The 23,002-nt window shown below is 32.0% G+C and overlaps 3 protein-coding genes and 1 long non-coding RNA gene across 4 annotated transcripts in view; 2 read left to right on the forward strand and 2 right to left on the reverse strand.

The window, feature by feature from the left end:
• LOC135843083 (fez family zinc finger protein 2-like) overlaps window positions 1-16,994 on the forward strand; it is a 32,271-nt gene extending 15,277 nt beyond the window's left edge. Inside the window, exons 2-3 of the mRNA XM_065360827.1 lie at window positions 10,168-10,986; window positions 16,317-16,994. Coding sequence (XP_065216899.1) covers window positions 10,191-10,986; window positions 16,317-16,639 — 1,119 coding nt within the window. The 5' untranslated portion in view covers window positions 10,168-10,190 and the 3' untranslated portion in view covers window positions 16,640-16,994. The remainder of the gene's footprint in view (window positions 1-10,167; window positions 10,987-16,316) is intronic.
• Window positions 16,995-17,726: 732 nt separating this feature from the next.
• Window positions 17,727-19,263, reverse strand: LOC135843084 (ATP synthase mitochondrial F1 complex assembly factor 1). Its single transcript, XM_065360828.1, has 7 exons — window positions 18,981-19,263; window positions 18,734-18,890; window positions 18,592-18,654; window positions 18,410-18,511; window positions 18,224-18,319; window positions 18,032-18,139; window positions 17,727-17,939 (listed from the first exon to the last, which is right to left on the reverse strand). The coding sequence occupies exons 1-7, from the start codon at window positions 19,142-19,144 to the stop codon at window positions 17,784-17,786; spliced, it is 846 nt and encodes a 281-aa protein (XP_065216900.1). The 5' UTR covers window positions 19,145-19,263; the 3' UTR covers window positions 17,727-17,783.
• A 373-nt stretch (window positions 19,264-19,636) lies between these two features.
• LOC135843085 (uncharacterized) lies at window positions 19,637-21,443 on the reverse strand. The gene is made up of 7 exons (XM_065360830.1): window positions 21,243-21,443; window positions 20,967-21,152; window positions 20,766-20,880; window positions 20,626-20,693; window positions 20,386-20,508; window positions 20,076-20,306; window positions 19,637-19,944 (listed from the first exon to the last, which is right to left on the reverse strand). The coding sequence occupies exons 1-7, from the start codon at window positions 21,278-21,280 to the stop codon at window positions 19,863-19,865; spliced, it is 843 nt and encodes a 280-aa protein (XP_065216902.1). The 5' UTR covers window positions 21,281-21,443; the 3' UTR covers window positions 19,637-19,862.
• Window positions 21,444-21,758: 315 nt separating this feature from the next.
• LOC135846055 (uncharacterized) lies at window positions 21,759-22,657 on the forward strand. The gene is made up of 3 exons (XR_010558875.1): window positions 21,759-21,919; window positions 22,006-22,144; window positions 22,225-22,657. It is a non-coding gene; the product is annotated as an uncharacterized LOC135846055 (long non-coding RNA).
• The last annotated feature ends 345 nt before the right edge of the window (window positions 22,658-23,002 follow it).

The following is a 23,002-nucleotide window of genomic DNA, read 5'->3' on the forward strand; positions in this document are numbered from 1 at the left end:
TTTCGAACATTAAAAAATCTGCTGGAGGCTCCAGTGATTTCCTAAAAGTTACTGGAGGCTCCAAAATGACTTTAACCCTCTTGCAGCCGACTTGATAGAACGTTGAAATTGGAATTCAGAGTGAATTTTGGATTTCCAACTCTGTTTGGTAAAATTTTATGAAGATTTCGAGCGTTGAAAAATCTGCCGGAGGCTTCAGTGATTTCCAAAAGGTTGCTGGAGGCTCCAAAACGACTTGAAATATACCTGCGGTTGACTTCATAGCGTATTGAAATTAGATTTACAGAATAAATTTTGGGTTTCCAACTCCATTTGATGAAATTTTGGGAAATTTCAAGTTTCAAAAATTTGCTGGAGGCTCCAAAATTACTCAAAACGGTTTTAAACCGTTTCCAATCGATTTTGCGGGTCGAAAATAGGATATCTCTAAAATTTCAGCTATCTAGGTCAATTTGGTAAAATTTTGATTTTTGATTTTCAAAAATTCATCAAATTCGAAACATGCACCTAAGCACTTGAAATTTTGGCTGGTGGTAAATATTTGCATGTTTTTTCAATCTACATATCTTTGTCCAGTTCAAAAAATTCCACGCGAGTTCTCCTTAGAAGAGTTGTTCCAGAAGTTCTGTTGGGGGGGGGGGGGTTGCAATTACTCCATTTATGCCATATACCGAACAATAAGGAGAAATTAGTTTTTTCTGAAGGTTGAAAGAAGAGGAATAAGATGAGACAATCGAATTTGAAAATAGAAAATTTCCCTTCTATGTATCTCAAAAGTGCTAAATTTCAAACAAAAAAAAAAAATCAGAAAACGACCAAAATGGCCAATTGTCTGCTCAGACAGTACAAAGTAATTATTTTCAACATTTCCTCCTCTCTCGTCCTTCTGACCAAGTTTACATTTCGCAGCAAATCTTGAGTAGCAAGATTTTAATTTTCATGGTGAAGTTTTCAAAGTTCTCCAGAAAGTTTTGGATTTTGGATTTTCTCTTTCCACGCTTTTCAACCTCTAAAAATTGTTGGAGAGAATTGGAATCTGGCTGAAGTCTCCAAATCAGAAGGAAGAAAATAAATTTGATTTTGAAAGGTGGATTTTTGGTCAGAGAATCAAGTTTCCTTCAATTTTACTAAAAAAAAGAAAAACCAGCTTGATTCTCCGTTTCAAAAATATTACTTTCTTTCTACAAAGTAATAAAACTGATGAATATTTTAAATTTGAAAAAATTCACTAATTCGTACGACTGAAATTTCAATATTTTTGAGTAAGAGAGAGAGGAGGGAATAAATATCAAAAATAAAAACTTTATAAAAAAATTACAATCACCCATTTATTCTGTTCAGTTTTTGGGAGGGGAGACTCTTTGTTCTTTTCAAAAACCTTTTTTTTTTTTGTAAAAAAAAGTACAACTTTTTTCAGTTTTTTTATTCCAAAAAATTGGTTAAAAAACTGGCGAGGCAACAACTCGTGGCTCGTCTTCGATTTGAACGAACCCACGTTTTTTGAAAAAAGCATCATCTGAAACCCCCATAACTCTAAAATTTTATCTTCTCAAGTTGATTTTTCGATTTTTGGTGAATTTTTGAAAATCTAAAATTGATTATTTTAGGCAATTTTAAGCTTTTTTCAAAAAAAATAACTGTAGTTCTGTACCGATTTATTATTAAATAAAAATGGTGGAAATTATATGTAGTCCCAAAATTAATATTTCGACTTCTCCGAACCCAAATTAATCATTTCGAGCAAAATTTTGATCCTCCAGCAAGATTTTTGATTCTCCGAGAGTTTAAAAATGTTCCTATAAAGCTTTCCAATTATCATGGGAATAATTTGGGCTGCTTAAAAGTAGGTAGACTTGAATAATATACCTATCTTTGAAAAATACTTTATAACGTTTCCGCCAAAGAATTTTGGGTCAAATGCGAATAAATTCGTTGAACAAGTTGAGAAAAATCCACTCCAGGATTTTCATCAGCGGCCCAAATTCAATTTCAGCTTCTTCTGAAGGAACTGAAAATCTTGCTGGAGGCTCCAGTATCATCCGAAATCGTGAAATTATGATTCGGAGTGATGCAGGTTTTGGAAAACACACAATATTCGTACAAATTTCGAAAATTTCTCCGCCAATAGAAAATTTTCAATTAAGTAAATAGGTACATATTTGAATTTTTCCCAACAGGTGCCTAAATAATGCAGGCCAAAAAAAATCAAAATCCGCCTTAAAAAAGCCCAAATATGGATAATATTGTTGATGATGAGAGGTTTATTACTTGGGTCAGTCCTTTTAGACTATACACAAAATACAAAGGTACCTTACTTTACATTAGGTCTTGTGGTAGTTTAGGTCTAAGTCTTAAATTAATAGCTCTACGACCTATATTATAATTAGCTGTCAAGTAATTGGTAGTGTGTGATCCTCCGCAGTTATCACATTTAGGGTTTTCTTGGATTTGACATTCAGAGGTCAGATGTTCACCGGCACATTTAACACAATGAGCATTTAGTCGACAGAAATTTTTAGAATGACCATAGCGTTGGCATCGCTGGCATTGGATGATTTTCTTTGATCTGCCGCGTTCCTCAATCTGAACTTTTGCATGAAAAACATGACGGATATCAAAGACTTTCTTTCCAAGTTCATTATTTTCAACGAGCATTGAACAGACTGGAATTGGGAGATTCTTTTTATACAGTCTGGAGATTTTGATAACAGGTAGGTCTTTTCGAAGTTCAGTTAAGAGTTCATCTTCAGTAATAGATACAGGAATGTCCTTGATAACAACAGAGGTTCTTTCTTCGCGATCTTTAGGTAAGAGGTATGTGTGGTATTTCATTTTGTTGTTGTCGTAAATCTTTGTGAGATTTCTAAAGTCATTGACGTCAGTGAGAAGAACTTTTAGCGATTTCCCAAGAATTTTGGTGTTGTATGTCTTTTTGACCACTTTGTTGATTTCTTTAATTACAGAGAGGTAGTTGCTGTATTCATATAGAACGATTGGCGGAATTTTAGGTGGTTTGTTTGTTTCTGGTGGTTCCTCATCATCACCATCGGTATTTGCATCCACAAGAGGTTCGAAACGATTCTTCTTGAAAAGCATTGCTAGGCATTAGTTCCAATTTCATAGGTCGTATAATAGAGATGTTGTCACAATGGCAGTTGAATGCGAACACAATGTTGTTAAATAGGTCGATAATTAGCAGCAACCTGGATTTCAAGGCGCCCAAATTAATTTCTTGGGCCCTGTTACGAAATCCAGGAATTTTCTGAACAAACCAAAAATTTTGCTGGAGGTTCCAGAATAACCAGAAATAATGAAATTTGGTCCGGGAGGATCAATATCAGTTTCAGCCTTCAGAGCTAATTATTACTATTTTTTCTAAACGAATAGGAGCCCTACATTTTTTAAATATCAATAAATCACTGAAAATGGTCAATCTTGGAAATTTCACAAATTCACCCAAAATCTAAAAATCAATTTAGGTGCTGAAATTTTGGTTATAGGGGTTCCAGACCTTCTCCGTTCAAAATAAATAAAAAAAATAATTTTTTTAAATGTGAGAAGCTCGAAGCTCATTTTAAAAAATGTTGTCAAATTCAACTATCATTTTGTGATTTCAATAGGTACATTATATTTTGCGGTACCTACCTACCTAAATTTATATCAACAAAATCATAATTTTTTTTTTTGACTTTTTATCTAAAAGTCATAACTTTTACCTCAAAACTGACCAGTCTTGATCGACTCAACAAACGAATCAGATTATCAATCTGATCCTGTCAAAACAAAAACACTCACACATCGTTTCCATTTCAAAAAATACACCCAAATTAAAGCTAAAATTCATCCTTCAACACAATATGAACACCTACGCACACATCACTCGTAAACTGCATTCATCTCGAACCACACATTCCCCATACCTAAACTCTAATTACCATAATTATCATCTCATTCAAATAAAAAAGAATGAAAAAAAAGAGAGAGAAATCCTACATTCGATAGGCATCTGCCCCTCCCCCCTTCGTCCTCCTCTTCATCATCTCATTTCATCGCGACGCGAACGATTCACACGCAGGAAAATTGAAAAGCAATCTGAGTGCCGTCTTCTATACCATTTCATCCGCTTCAATTTTCCATTCAATCCGGCTAAGAGAACCAGCATTAAATAAGCAAAAAGCATACACAGCGGTTGGGTTGGGGATGCTGGGCGATGTTGTTATTGTCCTGCGTGTATGTGTTGTGTTCAAGCGACATGTATGGAAGTGCTGCACGCACTTGAAAAATCTAATCGTCTTAATAATAGAAAAAATCTTCCCTTTACAGCTCGATAACTGGTAATAGGCCCAGATATACGAAACTTTCACCGCACATGATTGTCTATTAGCTGAATGTTTACAAAATATCGTTGCTGACAAAACTACCACAGAGCTTAGAAATGAAATTATTTCCTTTTAATTCGACGTGGTGCTGGTTTCGCCATTCCTCAGTTCACAATTTCTATTGCGAGTATGAGTTTTGAAATTAACAGAAGGATATATAAGCCTATTACGAGTATATTTATATCTATGGTGAAAAATATGAACCAAGGTGACGTTTTCTGCGTTATATTTCAATTACGTTTTGCACATACTTATCCACTCGTATAGTGTGGTAGTCTTTTTTCTCGCGAATGGCTTTTCTATTCAGCGAGTATTTTCTTGAATTACCTACCTACTTGTATTACGCTGTGCTTTTCTAGCTGGCGTATTTTTTTTTTGCCTTAGGTGTAAAGAAGAGGTCATCTTTTTTATTTTGTGTCGTTATTTAGACGATATAGAGCCTGCCAATGTGAGAGGGAAAAATAAAGGCAGTCTCACGATATGGGCGAGATTGACTTTCAAACTATAAAAATGAACCAAATTATAATTTTAAAGTGACAATACTCGTATATGGTATAAAATCGAAAATGTCAATCACCCTGATACAGTACAGTCTTTCTCTCATCTTTTCCATTCCAGGTTAAATATCTGCACTAATTTCCAAGTGTACTGAGCATAGATAAATAATGATGATAAAAAAAATCTCACGTCAAAAATCATTAGACTACGACAATTAGTACGCAGCGTTGAAGCGAAAACAGGCGATTCGGTACGCCATTTATTAATGTAAATAAAAGCCATATGTCCTCATCAACGTGTTTACAAATCGCTTATATTCTACGCTGCTCCTAAGGGAGTTGGATGTACCCTATTGTATCAATCTTTGTACACGCTATTGTTGCTATACTTAAACGCAGTTTAAACATTTATTTAGTGAAATTGAAACTGATACGCCTTCATTATAATATTCTGCTGGAATTTCTCATCGTTCATTTTTCGTATGTGTGCATACAATATGTGCATCATCGTGACAAGCTGACGAGTTTGTTAAATGTGTAAGTTGTGTACCAATAATTCGACATCTGTGCGTCGAACTAATCGGTTCAGGCGTGTTTTAAACATTTTTTATTGAAAAAAGAGGCCTTTTTTCAACTCGAGATGCAAAAGCTCTAAATTTTGATCAAAAATCAAATAGTATTGATTGCTGTTAGTTCAAAAGTGCCAGGTTCGAATTAATGCCTCGTCATTTTGAAAAAAGTCAGTGACTGGAAAGATTCTGACAAAGGTAGACAGTCTTTCAGCAGAAACACACCCCCCCCCCCCGAATGAAAAAAATCGAAAAAGGATCTAAAAATACATCACCGCAGGGTTATTTTTTGGCGTTGAATTTCATTTTTTGATTTTTGGTGACTTTTCAAAACATCAAATTTGGCCTATTTTTTTTTTGAAAAAAAAATCAAAATTTGTAAAATTAAGGGAAAATGGAAATCTGGTTCATTCCCTACTTTCGACCACCTCCTCTATCGATTTTGGGGGTGATTTTGAACGGTATGCTAGGGGCCTTTAGTATTTCTTGTATTTTTCAGATTTGGAATTCAGCACCAGTGAACTCAGATTTATGTCTCTATGACCCTTTGTATGAGTTTAAGCAAAGGTAGATTTTTCTAATTTGTTTTTGCCGATTTGGATCTAAAATTTTTCTATCTTGATACAAATTTTTGAAAAAAAATTAAATTAAAAATTTGCGTTTACAAAAAAAAAGTTCTCAACTTATTCTTTATTTTGTAATCCAAAATCGATTGGTCGTAGTTTTTAGTCGTCCTGGAGCATCCAACAAATTTATAATGTAGGTAACTATAGCTGAAAGCTGAAAGTATGGTTTACTTGTCTTACTTTCGAGTTTACACTCTTCAGAATTTACATTTTGAGGAAATTTTACTTGAAAAGCTTAGATTCGGTCGAATAATTTTTCCTGAGATGTCAGTCTTGAATTAGGAAACTGCAACGAGAAATTTTTCAGATACGTAGGTAGAGTAGTTAAAAACATAATTTTCGAGTATAGGTATCCCAAGTCAGATTTTTGAACATTGTATTCTAAACAGTGTTGTACATGCTTAAAACAAAAAAATCCGTTTAAAACTTTTTTTTTGTTTTGAACGTGTTTTTTTCAACTCCAATTTCTGTTTAAAAAATATGTTTTCTTCAGTTTCTCGTTGAAAAAAAAGTAGAATTGAATAAACTGTATTTTTCGAGACCAATTTTTTTTTTGATTTAAATTTTTCAATTTTCTTGAGCCTTAAAAATTGATGACTGGTGATATCCAAAACAAATGAATTTGTGTTTAAAAACACATTTTAAACGCGTTTAAAACAAGAAAAAAAACTGTTTTAAAACAAAAATTCCTTGTAAAAAAATTTCGGGGGGGGGGGGGGTCAAATAGGGTTGGATGGTTGAAACCTACAAAAGACCTCAACTGGCACCATCCTATTGTATGCTAGACAATAGACATTGAGGCATTGAGGCTCTTTAGCTCAATTTTAAGAGTGAGGCGGGGTCAAAAATCGGGCAAAAATAGGGTCACAATCCAGTTTTTTCCACCTTAAATAAGGTGAGGATAACCTAGGAATCTGAAATTTGGATATATGGTTTACAATGGCAGTACTCACCAGTGGTATGAATTTGGACTCTTTCTTATCAATTTGGGGCCAAATTATGCTTCTCAAAAAAAATGACCTTTCCGTAATTTTCAACATTGACCCTCACAACTCCTGGGGTCAAATATACCTTGCAAAAAAATCCTATTTCCCAAGTTTGAGCTTATTTGATCAGAAAGAACAGGTTCCAGATCATAAAATGTGGTGTTGAAACTTGAATGTCTGACCTACCGCAAATAGCGCCATTTTTCACAAAAATTTGGCTAAAAATGGTTGAATATTTTCAGAAATTTTAGATGGATATTTTTTTGAATTAAAAAGTACTAAAGGACTTTTAAGTGATCTAAAATTTCCAATAAATGAAAAAAAATTGTTGAAAATTCAAGATTTTTCAGAATATTTTAAACAACTTTTTTTCATGAAAAATTCCAAAGATTAAGACAATTTTTTGTCGAAAAAATGTGTAAGAAATATTTCTAAAAAATTCACCAAATTCAAAATAAGAAATACCTAATAAAGGATTTAAACTGAGCTGCAATTTTTCGAAAACGAGAATTAAATTATTCAAAATTGAAGGCTTTTCAAAATTTTGAAAAAAAAACTCATTTTCTGGCCTTATCTTTCTGAAATACGATATGATGTGACTTGTGGATTCTGAGTTTGAAATTCACGTACATAATTGTTAATTTTCTTTTTGACTTTACTCTTCGATGTGTTCCAGTCACTCAATTTTTTCAAAATCAAATAGACTAGAATAGATGGTCAGTTAGGCACTAAAAAGCATTGCATCCAAGAAATACGTGAATATTCCAACTCACTTTCGTGTATTTTTGAGCTAGGTAATTCAAGGACAACGGTGAATGAGGTGCGGGAGGAGGAGGAAGTGATTCGAAGTGGTTGGTTAAAAAAAGCCAATACCCACTCGAACTTGAATGACGCATTCAAATTTGCAACAGGAATGTATCATCAATTTACGTGGTCAAAATTGAAGGTCAATGAGTTCTCCACGAACTCTGAGATCCTTTTCCAAAAATTAATTTGCATTGAAAAGGTTTTAGAAGAAGTCTAAACTCTGAACTAAAAATTTTGAAACTTTTTTAAATGTTGACTTTCAATTTTTGTACTTGGCACGTATCGTGAAAAAATGAGCTTTCACTCTGAAATTTCAACTTGAAGTTTTTAAAATTTTTTGAATTTTTTATAGAACTGCTTGAAAACGTTTGCAAGTTGATTTGCGATTTTTCACCATTATTTTCTCAATATTTTAAATTTTAATAGATGAAAAATCTCGATAAAATAGCCCGAAAAACTTTTTTTTAGCTTCCATAAAAAAGAACGTAGATGCCTTATTTTGAAAAAAAAATGTAGATCTCTTTCAGGCACAATGATCGCCTTTCCTCATTTTGGAATTTACTAGATTTCTTTTTTCAAGCTTTCAAAAAATGGGGAGGGGGCAGAAGGACAAGATCTAGGCAGAAAGCTGATATTTTACTTTAAATTCTACGTATGTATTTTCAACATTCCAATCTGAAAGTGAGTGGGTTCAAGTTTGAGGCGTCTCAAAGCTTCCAAATGGCCCAAATAAAATCCTAATCAGCCCTTAAAAACTCAGATTTATTACACTCGTGATCCCTTTCATCATTTTAAGAACACGTTTCCAAAATCTGTTCCTATTGATCCCAGTCCATATTCTATTTTTTTCTCAAAAATTAATTGGGGTAAAAAATTACAAATGTGTCTTAGTTTAAATTAGGTAGGTAAAAGGATTTCGAAAAATTTGAGCAAAAAAGAAGATTGAAGAACGAAAAAGGGATCGAACTTCATTTTTGACTTAAGCTTATGCGGGATGGTTTTTTGCTGACTGGTCACTCCAAAAAGTGGACGTTTTGAATAATCTTGCAAGAAATTGATTCTATCTGGTAATTTTGAGACAAATGCGCTCAAAATTGTCAGGAGAAACTTTTAAATCATCTAAAATAAGCTTAGGTATAGCGTACTTAGATATTTTTGTTGAAAAAAAAAAAAAAAAAAAAAAAAAAAACATTCCAAGATGAAAAATTATTTGATTTGGCTTTACTCTTTTGTTTTGCTATATGCCAGAAAAATTATTACTCATCTAAGTAAATGCAAATGCAATATAATTTTTCTTCATTAGATACTTGTTTTTTTTTTATTACTTAAAATAATAAAAATAAAAATGAGGCACAAAAATGGTTTTTTTCTGTTTAAATCTCAAAAAAATCCCAGCAAATTTTTGCCTTAAATTCCAATTAGGCATCTTCAACACTTCTTCAGCCTACAAGACCATTTTTCAGAAGTTCAAAATAGCCTATTTGATACCAGATATATAGGTAATCTGAATCGATCAATTTCCATGCCTGAATGGTCCATCAAACCATTCTCATACTCGCTCCAATAACTCAATCATTCCACGATCTCATCTTTAAAATTTTCCACAAAAAAAAATTCCCCAAGAAAATCCTCTCAAGCCTAAACATTTCTTTTAAAAAACCTTCGCCCAACAACTTGAAAAAAAAAATACCAGCGTAAAATAACGACAAGTTTAAGAAGAAGAAAAAAAAGAAGCAAAAACAAACAATGCATAACAGTCGACGCATCCGACAGTACAAACAATCTTTATTTTTAAGATTACTCTCGAACGTTGTAAATTGTGTGTCAACTTTCGTTTCGCAGTAAACATGTGCTATGCAAATCCCTTGCTTATATTGAGCAGACACGCCCTCAAAAGCCTACCTTTGCATCGATCTCGCGCCAAATTGCCCGCCCATTTTGTAAATAAATAAAATTACACAACTGTTACATAATATCTCGATAAAAAGCGCGAATCGTTTAAACGCCACCAGTTAAAAATGATACTTTGGTAAAATTATAGTATACAACTCCAAAGTACCTATCTCTCTGTCTACCTATACAGAAAGTTATATTTTAATCTTCGCATTTAGCAGCGCAGTTATAAAGGTGGCGTGATATTAATAAAATAGGGAGCTGGGTTTATTCTCTCCACGATGTGTGCTTTTTCAACTCTTTGCTGTTTTGATACCTACCTAATTTATTATTTACCTACGTCGAAATTGTAGAATTTTAGTTACCTACTCATCGTTTTTTTTTTTTTTTTTTTTTTAATTTTGTTCCAGAACCGGATATTTTTAATTCATCGATGAATCAAATCGACTGTTTAAGACCACCGATGAAAGAAATAGAAGAAGAATACGGTAAAAAGCAATCGACGAAATGTTCGATAAATTCGAAAACTCTCACATTTTCCATCGCTCGAATAATGGAACCGGATAAAAAACCGAAAAACTGTTTCTACTACAAATGTCCTTACATGCTACCGAACGATACGAATAACGAGAAATTCAATCCTTCCGTAGTCCAACCAAACGACCAATGGCAATACCCGCTCGTATTCTACTATCCTAGCAATTTCAACATGTTCGATTTCGAGAACCTCAAGTCTTCATCTTATAATTACGAAGACACGAACACCTATTGCAACGAACGCAAAGAGAACCTAGATCAATTTTCCATTTCTTTGTTGAAAAGATCATCGCAGCAACAGAATGAAAAACCAACGAGCGTTTCTAGCGGCGGTGGTGGTGATAATAAAAGTGTTAATAATAAGAAAAATAGTACCGAGCAGTTTTTAAAACCTAAAACGTACACGTGCCAAGATTGCGGCAAAACGTTTAACGCCCATTATAATCTTACTAGACATATGCCAGTTCACACAGGGGCAAGACCATTTGTTTGTAAAGTATGCGGTAAAGGGTTCCGACAAGCATCCACGCTTTGTCGACATAAAATTATACACACCGAAGAGAAACCTCATACCTGTACAACGTGTGGAAAAGCTTTCAATAGGAGTTCTACCCTTAATACCCATACCAGAATTCACGCCGGTGTTAAACCATTCACTTGCGAGTATTGTGGAAAAGGATTCCATCAAAAAGGTATATACCTAAACTATATTTTCTTTTCAATGTTGACTTGACCTGTACTTAGTGTACTTGGTATTTTTTTTTATAGCAATCATTTGAATAATCCCGACTACCTACCCTAATAAAATCGATAAGCACATTGTTAATTAAAAAAAAAAAAAAAAAGAATAAATTCTGGAAAGTTAATATCTTCTTGACTAACGTTTTATTACTCATCTGAAGAGCTTTATTTTTTGGGCCTCTCAAGAAAAAGTGAAGCTTGAGGAAAATTGCCACCTGTGCCCCTCCTATTAGAATTATTAAATGATCAGAAATTAAACCATGAAACTAAAGCAATCGGTAAGAGAAATACTTGGAAATTGGTATTTTACACTTTCAATCATTTTTTGACAAGTATATGAGCAATTTTCGCCTTCACAATAATAAATTAAGTACCTATTTGATTTGATTTTAAAAAAATTTTTGTTTAATGTTTTTTTTTTTTTTTTTTAGTGAGTATATTTTATTTTCGCCAAAATTCATTTTACTTTGTTAGGTAGGTATTACTTCTTATTTACGTTCAGGTACCTAATGAAAATTTTGTAAATTTCGAACGTTTTACGCATTTTTTGATCAATTTATCTCGAATTTCAAAAAAAAAGCATCAATTCTTACTTCTTAGTGATTTAATTTCAAATGTTTTTCTGCTTTTTCAAGAAGTTTAAACGATGTTTTGCAATGTTGGATTACTTTTTCAGTTATTTTTTTTTTTTTTTTTAATGAATAAATTTTTTCAATTTTTGGTAATTTTTAGTGATTTGTGCCAATTTAACATTTTTGAAAATATTTACTATTCAATCCAATTTTTGCACAATTTCATTCGATTTCGATAATATTTGGTCAATTTTTTTTTGCTACGTATTTTCAATTAGTCAGGCAGAGGTACCTATTTTATTTAAGGTAAAGTGCCCAAATTCCACCCAGTGCCTAATTCCAACCACTTTCAATTTCTCGTCCGTTGATAACGCTACCTAGCGGGTGTTTGTGAAATTATGTTGCTAAAGTGATTAAATGATGACGTACAAAACGCCAGCACCTGAAAGCCAAATGGAAAAAAATCATCGCCGAAAAACCACATTTCAAAATTGCCGGTTGCAAGGAAGCTCGGAGAAAAATACCAATGGAATTTTTTTAACGAAGTTTTTCGTCAAGTTTGATGAATATATCTTGAAAGTAGATAGTTTTCAACATATGTGCGGTATTCATCAGTAGGAACCACTCACGGAAGGTCCATTAATTTCACAATTTTCAAATCTCTGTGGGGGTCCTAATTCCAATCACCAGCAAGTACAACATGATAATTCATTTTCAAAAATTTTCAATACCCAGTAAATTAGTGGTAGGTAGGAGAAAAGAGCTGCCGTCATCATTGTTGAGTGAAATTAAGGCCTCTGAGGGGAAAAACGATGTCAGATACACCTCTTTTTACATAATGAATTTTTGAGTCTTTAAATTCAGGTATGATGGAGAATCTTGAAATTTTGTTTTTTACTGCCCTCAAATTTGCAAATCTCGGCATGTGACACTTTAATAATAAATGAAGATTTAATTAATTTTGTATTTTAATCAATAAACTTTGTATTTTTTGCAATTTACGCTACTTTTTTTTATAGTAAAAGTAGGTGGTTGGAATTAGGGACCCAAAAATGAAAATTTGCGATTTGACACTTTTCACTAAAGTTCATTTCTTTTTTTCTGGGGATGGTTTTTCCACAAGGTGACAATGCCAAATGAATTTTGAATAGTTACTTTATCAAATGGTTACACAACTTTTAAAAAAAATTAAAATGGAGATATCCGAAAATGCATTTAAAAAAAAGTGGTTGGAATTAGGGCACTTTACCTTACTTGAATTTTGCAATTTTTCAATCGCTTTCAATCATTTATTGAATTTTTTTCATAAATCGTGACATTTTATAATTATAATTTTTCAGCAATTTTCCCTGATTTTTTTCAGCTTTTTTTTTCATTTTTCTGTAAATTTTATTCAACTTTACAATCTTTGATGTTTTTTTCAGAATTTTTTTGTCAAATTTTATTTTTATTTTGATAGGATTATTTGCGAAGTTATTTTTTTGGCAATTTTAAACATTTTAGTCACTTCCATAATATTTAAGATAGGTGCCTACTTTATTTTTTCTAAATTTCATTCTAGGTATTTCGAATAAAATTTGTTTCATTTTTGGTGATTTTCAAATTTTCAGTAATTGTTTTCATTTTTTGATATGTATATATATAATATTGAGCATTTTCATGATATTTTTTTTAATTATATTTGCCATGAGAGTAGGACCGGGGGGGGGGGGTGAATTTTTCAGTCAAAAAATCTGAAATTCTTTTAGAGGTACCCAACAATAATCCATCATATTTTCCCAAATCCAGGAACAAATTCGTTTGCGAATGATTCGCCAACAACTATTTAATTCGTTCATGAATGACGAATGACCCACTGAAAATTAATGAAATGAATCAATTCGTTCGCGAACGATTTACTAGAAAATTATTCAATTCGTTCGTGAATGATTCACTAAAAAACTTTAAAAAGTAAAAATTAATAAGGTAAATGAATTGACTCGTTCGCGAACGATTTACTAGAAAATTATTCAATTCGTTCGTGAATGATTCACCAAAAATTATATACATGGATCGATTCGTTCGCGAACGAATCACTTACATGAATCAATTCGTTCGTGAATGATTCACTAAAAAAGTAAAAATTAATAAGGTAAATAAATTAATTCGTTCGCGAACGATTTGCTAGAAAATTATTCAATTCGTTCAAGTTCGTGAATGATTCACCAAGAATTAAATACATGGATCGATTCGTTCGCGAACGAATCACTTAGACCGCTTAGACGAATCAAATCGTTCGCGAATGATTAACCAGAAATTATTTAATTCGTTCGTGAATGACTCAGACTCACTAGGTGAATCACTGAATCGATTCTTTCCCGATTGATTCGCTACAAAATTATTCAATTCGTTTGTGTTGTGATTGTGAATGAATGATAGAATGAATGAATGATTCACTGAAAAAGTAAAAATTAATTAAATGAATTAATTCGTTCGCGAACGATTCACTAAAAAAATAAAAGTTGAATTAAATAAATGAATTAATTCGTTCGGGAACGATTCACTAGAAAATGATTCAATTCGTTCGTGAATGATTCACTAAAAAAGTAAAAATTTATTAAATGAATTAATTCTTTCGGGAACGATTCACTAGAAAATTATTCAATTCGTTCGTGAATGATTCACTAAAAAAGTAAAAATTGATTAAATAAAATAATTCGTTCGCGAACGATTTACGGATTTGCTAAAAAATTATTCAATTCGTTCGTGAATGATTCACCAAAAATTTAATACGTGGATTCTGGATTGATTCATTCGCGAACGAATCTCTTACACGAATCAATTCGTTCGCGAATGATTTACCAGAAATTATTTAATTCGTTCGTGAATGACTCAGACTCACTAGGTGAATCACTGAATCGATTCTTTCGCGATTGATTCGCTACAAAATTATTCTTATTCAATTCGTTTGTATTGTGATTGTGAATGAATGATAGAATGAATGAATGATTCACTGAAAAAGTAAAAATTAATTAAATGAATTAATTCGTTCGCGAACGATTCACTAAAAAAATAAAAGTTGAATTAAATAAATTAATTCTTTTGGGAACGATTCACTAGAAAATTATTCAATTCGTTCGTGAATGATTCACTAAAAAAGTAAAAATTGATTAAATAAAATAATTCGTTCGCGAACGATTTACGGATTTGCTAAAAAATTATTCAATTCGTTCGTGAATGATTCACCAAAAATTTAATACGTGGATTCTGGATTGATTCATTCGCGAACGAATCTCTTACACGAATCAATTCGTTCGCGAATGATTTACCAGAAATTATTTAATTCGTTCGTGAATGACTCACTAGGTGAATCGATTCTTTCGAGATTGATTCACCAGAAAATTATTCAATTCGTTCGTGAATGAATGAATGAATGAATGAATGAATGATTCACTGAGTGAAAACGTAAAAATTAATTAAATGAATTAATTGGTTCGCGAACGATTCACTAGAAAATTATTCAATTTGTTCGTGAATAATTCACCAAAAATATTAACTAAATGGATCGATTCGTTCATCGTTCGCGAACGAATCACTTACACGAATCAATTCGTTCGCGATTTATGAGATATTTAAGCATTTTTTGCGAAATTTCGTTCAAAATTTTCATGATATTTTTTTCGTATTTTTTTTTATTAATTTTTAATATGTACTTTTCGTGACATTTCAACAAATGCTGAATAAATTGTGACAAAATTTTGCTCAATTTTGGTAATTTTTCATATTAATATGATTTTTAATATCAGTTTAATCACTTTAAAAATGTAATTTGGCGAAATTTCCTTCAATTTTCAAAATATTTGATCACTTTACGAACTTTTTGGTCATTTTTCGGTCATTTTTTTTTCATTTTCTACCTACGTATTTCAATTAATTTTTAATAATGATCAATAAATTACGCAATTTCTGAAAAATTATGAGCCTATTCTGGCACATTTCATCAGCTTACCCTCCCCCCCTCCCTCATACAGAAAGAACTATTATTTTTCTGATATTTAAAACACCTGAGAATTCATGAACTCTCATAATTAAATTCCAATTATTTTGCTTATCGATTTGATTCCAGTTTCTACTTACCAACCAAATTTTAAAGAAAATTCACATTTTTTTTTTTTTTTTGATTAGCATTAAGTTTTTGGAATTTGATTTTCAGTTAGGCCTATTGTTGTGTTATTTTTGTTCTGTTTCAAACACTCATTATAATTCACGCAAGTTTAGCATCGCTTTGTTATTAATACTGCCTTCAGTTTTAAAAGTATGCAATTCTTCCATCGCTCGTGTTATTTTTTGCATTAGAAATTAAAAATCACAAAAGTTAACGTTTCAATAGTACCTTACCTACCTAACTTTGAAATGTATGTGGTTTTTGGAGATTTTTAGAACTAGCCCCCCCCCCAATCATCATTATTTTCCAATGAGTACAATTTTTACTTTTTTTTCTCCATCATTGCTCTATTTTCGACAACTTGAATATTTTTTCCCAATCAGCCCATGTTTTGAATTTAGTGAAGTAAGAAGGAAACCGAGTCAGCAAACAAAAAAAACTTTTCGTAGAAAGGAACCCATTAGCTGAAACAATTTATTCAAATAAATTTTAATTCACTCGATCAAACTTTTCATTTTTTTACTAAAACGTCCTAACTCACTACAATATTCTTATTTTGTTTCAGGTAACTATAAAAACCACAAACTGACCCACACAGGAGTAAAAGCTTACAAGTGCTCGGTATGTAATAAAGCTTTCCACCAAATATACAACTTGACATTCCATATGCATACGCATAACGAACAAAAACCATTCACTTGTGACATCTGCGGCAAAGGATTCTGTCGAAATTTCGATTTAAAAAAACACATGAGAAAATTACACGATCAAAATACTTCTAAAAATAGCAGACAATATTATCAAAATTCCAATGATTCTTCTCCAGTGATACCGGCTTTCAGATCGAGTTATGCTCATGCGATAATTGTGCCATCATTTTCAACTTGAAATATAAGTACAAGAAGTGTACCTACAGTAACAAACGTTTGAAAAATAAACTCGAATTTCAAAGACAAAAGTGCAATAAATAAGTACAACGTTATTACCTAACCTATTGTTATCAGCTTTTTGTAAGATCCCTATTGAAAAATAATTTGTACTTTCAAATATTTGTAATTTCCTCATAAAATGTACATGAAGATGACCTCTTTTAATGTATCGTATAAGTATTTGTGAAAGTTGAATTGCTATTATAAGTTGAACCAAAAAAGAACTTTTAGGTAATATTTTTTGTGACTTATGCTTTCTTATTATTTGTTTTACATTGTTTGAAAATCTACCGTGTTTAATTTTAGTCTATAGATTTCTGAAACATTATTAATTATTTGTGTAAGTTCATTCCATTATAACTGTTGTGAGTTCATTTGATTATAACTATCAACTTAAATGTATTTAAATATAAAAAAAATATGTTATTATTTACACGTTATTTGATTTGTTAAATTTCAAGCCTACCTACCTGAGTCACTTCGTTCAAGGCATAAGATCCCCATTACGTTGCACTTTACCTACTTATAATCAATAATGAAACGAAGCGTAAATTTAGGTACATTATTCCTTACCATTCTTGATACAAAACAAGGGTTAAGCTCAAAAATTTTCCATTCCAGCAAACTGTACGATTCATATTTCAAAATTAAATCTGTTTATTGTTTACGCGATACGAAGATGTTGTATAGCGAATAGCGAAAGTGTGAAGTGGAAATAGCCAAACTAACTTTAAATAATTCATTTAGTAATCCCCTTATTACGGTTCACCAAGCATCCCATTCATACCTTCGCTAAAAAGGTATTATAATTTCTGTTACGTTGTCAAGTTCGTATTTTTTCATGCCCTTAGAACCTTTTTTTTTATCGCATTATTCTGCTTCGACAGCATCTCGAATGTTAGCAGTAAATTCTCGTATTCGGCGAAGAAATGAAATTCTAAGCTAGGCATAATGCTACGTATAATATTTAAAAAATTGTTGGAATACGAACTTTTTTTTGAGCTTCCTGAAAATTATTCAATAAATAAGCACCTGACTCAGCTGTGTAGTAAAAATAATTTCAACGTTTATTGATAACGTTGATCTACAATTGAATATAAAAATTAAATGGATAACGTGTTAAGTTCTCCAATTAAATCCATGTGTTGGAATTCATCCGGATGATTGGTAAATCTTTCCATCAATTTAGTTCTTTTTTCATCATTTTCACCGTAATATAATTGAATTTGATTGGCCAAACATTGAGCTTCCATGGCATTCTGAAAGGGAAAAAAATCAAGATAAATTTTACTTTATTCGTTTCGAATTTTCGTTGAGCATTTTAGAAGTTTGAACTTGACTTGAAACTTACGATAACATTTTTATCGTATTCACCGCGTAGTAATATAAGATTTTTTTCTTCTTTCAAATCAGAATAGTAAACTAAAGTCAAACATCCTGGAGCATTTTCTTTGTGAGTCTAACGAAAAAAAAAAATTACATAAAAATGAATAAATAATATAAAATATTTTATAAATAAAATCGTTCGACGAAATAAAATTACTTGGTAACTAATCAAAGGAGTGAAATGAACTTCATTTCCATTAAACTGAAGCATGATAAATTCATATCCTTGATTTCTGGGCAATGCAACTAGAAACTGAAATTCACAAAAAGATGAAATTGAAAATCGACGAAATGAATTAATAATAAATAAATCAACTCTCGAAAATTGATTACGAGAACTTACGATAGGAAATTTTTTTGATTTCTGAATTAAAGTTTCATATATATTTACAGGAACCGAAGCAGCGATGGTAGAATCTTTCGTTTTATGGTATTCTAACCACATCTGCGAACGTGAAAATCGAAGAAATAAATACAGAAATGTTATCGGTACATGAAAAGCTCGTTCTAATTGAATATTCTTACTTGTTCTATGACTTGTGGTTCTTCATTTTTCACCTTGTCAAGTTTCAAAATATCGTTCAAAGTCTGGAAAAAATGAATTCCAATTCAGCGATTTTACTCACGATGGTTTCACATTTTTAATAATTAAATTTCAGTCATTTACTTTGGTACTAGTCTTCAATGGGTTAGAACCAGCTGGACGTGGCTGACCGGCAGGTAATGGATTTATAGTTTCTTCGACAGAAGCAACGTTCTGTTTCTGCTTTTCTTTCTCATTCTTCAAGTTATCCAATAAAGAACTGAATTCTTCCGGAGCAACTCTACAAAATATAATAATCCAAGTTATAGTATTGGCAATTCTACGAGTATAGATTGATAGATAATTAAGAGAATTAGCAATTATCACGTACTTCTGTTTTTCCAAGAGTTTTCCGGCGTATTTATCAAAATATGGATTTTTCCCCAGAGTTTCGACAGCTTCTTTGGATAGAGCAGGATACATGGTAATTTGTCGTACACTAGATGAGAGTTTGGTAGCAAAAATTGATCTAATATTTCGCCATAAAATACTCATAACGATCAGTTATTAGTTTAAAAAAATGAATCTCAAATTAAAGTAAGAATACAATATTTTTTTCGACGTTCATCACACAAAATTTTCTGTTCACTGATATCAGTAGAAGGTGATTTTGATAAGCTGAAGGCTGCGCACATCGAAGTGCGCATCTCCTCTGGCTGGCGCCAGCTCCACTGACAGAAAATTGAAAAAGCAAAAATTAAAAGATTTTTCATTTTTTTCCACTTATTTTTTGTACAAAAAATGCATCTAGTCAGATTTTCTCACCGTTTATCAACTTCGCAAGAAACTACACAATTATCAGTGATGAGAGCTTTCAATAAAAATGAAAGAACTATACTTTCAATTCAGACAATTCAGTAGATACAGATAGGTAAACGTTCATACGAAGTATCCCATAAAACCTGCTGATTTTATATTCAAATTGAATTAAAAAAAGGATAACGAATGTTATAAATTGAAAATACTAACAAACTCATAAGTCATACGTGATCAACGAACCATTTTAATTCAAAAATGAAAAACGAACAAGGTTTTAAAAAAGTATAAATTCAATGAAAATAAACGATAGGTATTTCATAAGCAGTACAAAATGAACAATTCGAACAATATTAACGAACAACGTTCTTACGAATAGAGCACGATTGTAACTTCTTATGCTTCATACGAGCTAATGACTATTTATGGTTCCAACTTATAACAACAACGTTTAGAATCAAGGGTTACAAAGCTCATTTTCAACTTCAGCAGTCAAAGTCTCCAATACTCCTTTTTCAGTACCGTGTTCGAGTTCCATACTGGGAAAAAAAAAAATGCAAAATCAACAGTCTAAGGTAGGTGTAGTATTCTCAAAGTTAAAATTCTCAAGTCACACAATTCAATAAACATTACAAGCTACATGAAAAATTCAAAATTTAATAATTCTTACGTGAGATCAACATTTTGAGCGTTTATATCCATTTCACGCGAAAGGTCAGTGAACAAGCATTTAAAACGATCGTTCATTGTTCTAGCAGTAGTTACTGGAGTAGGTTTCAGCTCCGGAATTTTAGGTTTCTCGTACATAGAAAATGTTACGTACTTATTCGTCATACGGAAATCGTTTTGCAAACGGGCAATGATACGTTGAGTTCTTTTGTCCAAACAGTACTTCAAGATACTGAAAAAATTCAAATGATTTTAAATATGATTTGAATCGTCGACAATGATAAGTTCGTTACACACTAAAATAATCTTACAAGACATTAGGTTTTTTAGCGTTTCGATTGTTGAGATTGAAATCGCGTTCTTCTGTTTCAATTTCATTTGAATCGCTTTGTTCGGGGTCATAATCTTCAAAAGGTGTGCTGCATTCTATTTTCCTTTTACAAACACATTCAGGGATAAACATGATTTACTTAATCAATTCGTAGCTCGAATACGTAGAACATATCTGGATTAAGGTATAAATAAAATTCCAAGTGTAGGACCAAACTTACGGTTTGATGACTATCCGTTCTGGTTGATATGGCACACGGTCAGGCTCAGGCTCACAACTTCTTTTCGACTATAACAATTCAACACATTATACGACCACATATGATTTAAGAAGGAAAAGGTAAACACGAAATAAACTCACTCCGATCCTATCACGTAAATCACGCGAAGACGATTTGATTTTACTGCTCGAATGAAGTTTTCGACTCTTGGGAATGGCAGTCACTCTGTCTCGACTTTCGCGAACTGATTTATACCTATTCAGTACGAAATTCCAAAGTCCAAACCATTATTTTTATTCTTATCAAAACGTATTCGATAACTTATCTATTTCATTACGTACCCTTCGGAATCCTGAGCCTGCGGAGGTTTGTAGAGAGGTTGATCTTCTCGGACTCGGCGACTTGCATATCTCGCACTTCTCGCATCTTCATCCGTTACACCGGTACTGCGCAAACGACTTTGGTATTCCATGATGCAATTAAAATAATAATTATAATGGTAGTTAAATTGATCTGTATAGAATCGCCTGCAATAAATAATCACCAATCATTTCAACAACAACAAAGTGCTACGATTAGAAGCATATTATTCACAATAGAAAATATATTAACCATACCTGCAGTCGGTAGGTGGAGGTACATAACATAGGTCCATATGCGGTTACCATCGACAGAACGTAACCAATTTCTTAAAACTCGTAATCGAACAACCGCATTAATTAGTTTTTACTCAAAATTAATCACACAAACGCATTCAAATCGCATCTAAAACCTTTGAAAATGGCGTAAAGATTGTTTCCAAATAATGAAAAAAAAACATGCAACCACATGTCGAAAACACATGCGAAAGGCAGCCAAAAATGTGTGTGATGGAGGGGATGAGAAACACTTGAAATAGAACATCGAATATTTCATTTTTCAGATTCGTTTCACAATTATTTCAACTTTTTTCTCCATAAATGAAATGAAATATCGAATTAATTGTCTAATTTATTTAGCATAAGTCAATTTTCAATTCAAATTTTCTAAAAAATTTTAATTTTGAATGACATGATGGAATTTCTTGATTACGTCAATGGTTCGAAAACGAATGATGTCCATTGGTCTTGCGCATGCGCTGTGTGAATTTTTCGCATGCGGTTTTCGGTGTGATAAAAAAGTGTTATCACTCCATGAATTTTGAGGATTTGATTAATTTCAGCATAAAATTTCGAGTAAAATTGTGCAAATTTGTGGTTTAAAACGAGTATTAGATACCCTAAAGTAATCCGATTCTGTTGTCCAAAGAGCAAGGGTAAGTAAATCTTACGCTTTGATGAAAATATTCTGGTCTAAGATACGTTTCTCTTGAAAATCAATATCGTATTTTCACATTCGCAGCTTTATCAACTCGTATAAATCATGATGAGACTACAGCCTCCCGATTCTGCCGATGTCGCAGAAGAGAAGAAGAAAGTCCGTGAAATCGTTATTTCCAATATCACCACATTTTTCGTAGCAATTGGCATTATAAGATTAGGTAAGACAATCGATTTTTGTAAGAAAAGTTGTATTTTCAGTAGAAGATAACAAACTCATGCAATTTGTTTGTACTTTCAGTCCCACATGCGATCAAATTATTCAGCGAGTAAAAAATACATTACAATAAACATCGTATATAAATAATGAAATAATTAGAACGTCTTCATCCGTATATTAATAATTGGGGTTCGTTGCTTCGACTTTATTGTAATCGTACCACAGATCATTACCTACTCGGTCCTCGTAATACTACCGAAGATGCTGATATCGAAGAAACCAAGCATCCTTCGCCCAATACGAGTTTATTGAATACGTTACGAGAGAGAATGCTGAGATTATCGGAAAAAGAAAAACGACGTTCGAGTGCTCAATAAAGAAAAAATTAGTCACTGTTCAGATTTATTATTTATGTTTTTTCTTTTGTACATGGGTTTTTTTCTCGAATGATTATGATTTTTTTTTAAATGTATGCGATTCAGACAAATATAATACATTTTTTATTAATTTGTGACGGTGAGTTTTCTTTTTTTTTTTTATTAAACAAATCAACAATGCAAACATCAATAAAAATATAGATTAATCGGCAGTGAGTGGCGCAACAATGAGCTTAGATTACTCCAACTTATGTAAAAATCCACAACAAAATATTCAAATCGAAATTATAATACTCCTTCGAAGGTTTGAAGATATGTAAAATTTATAGAAGACATTTTCAAATCCATTGGTTCTCAAATTTTCCCACCAATACCATAAAAAGACCAGAACCAAACTTGAACATCTTTCAGGTTCACAACATTTTATTACTAAAAAGATAAGATTATTTTACAAAAGGTAACTATATTCGTTCATCATTCTC

Source organism: Planococcus citri, chromosome 4 (assembly GCF_950023065.1).
Source record: "Planococcus citri chromosome 4, ihPlaCitr1.1, whole genome shotgun sequence".
NCBI lineage: Eukaryota > Metazoa > Arthropoda > Insecta > Hemiptera > Pseudococcidae > Planococcus > Planococcus citri.

Excerpts from the sequence above, each read along its gene's own strand:
- LOC135843085 (XM_065360830.1), bottom strand. The coding sequence starts at position 21,280 with ATGGACCTATGTTATGTACCTCCACCTACCGACTGCAG. Across the intron at positions 20,509-20,625 it reads GAACGGATAGTCATCAAACC|GAAAATAGAATGCAGCACAC; the intron begins GTAAGTTTGGTC and ends TGTTTGTAAAAG. Across the intron at positions 20,307-20,385 it reads GCTAAAAAACCTAATGTCTT|TATCTTGAAGTACTGTTTGG; the intron begins GTAAGATTATTT and ends GAATTTTTTCAG.
- LOC135843084 (XM_065360828.1), bottom strand. The coding sequence starts at position 19,144 with ATGAGTATTTTATGGCGAAATATTAGATCAATTTTTGCTACCAAACTC. Across the intron at positions 18,891-18,980 it reads AAACTCTTGGAAAAACAGAA|AGTTGCTCCGGAAGAATTCA; the intron begins GTACGTGATAAT and ends TATATTTTGTAG. Across the intron at positions 18,320-18,409 it reads AATCAAAAAAATTTCCTATC|TTTCTAGTTGCATTGCCCAG; the intron begins GTAAGTTCTCGT and ends TGTGAATTTCAG.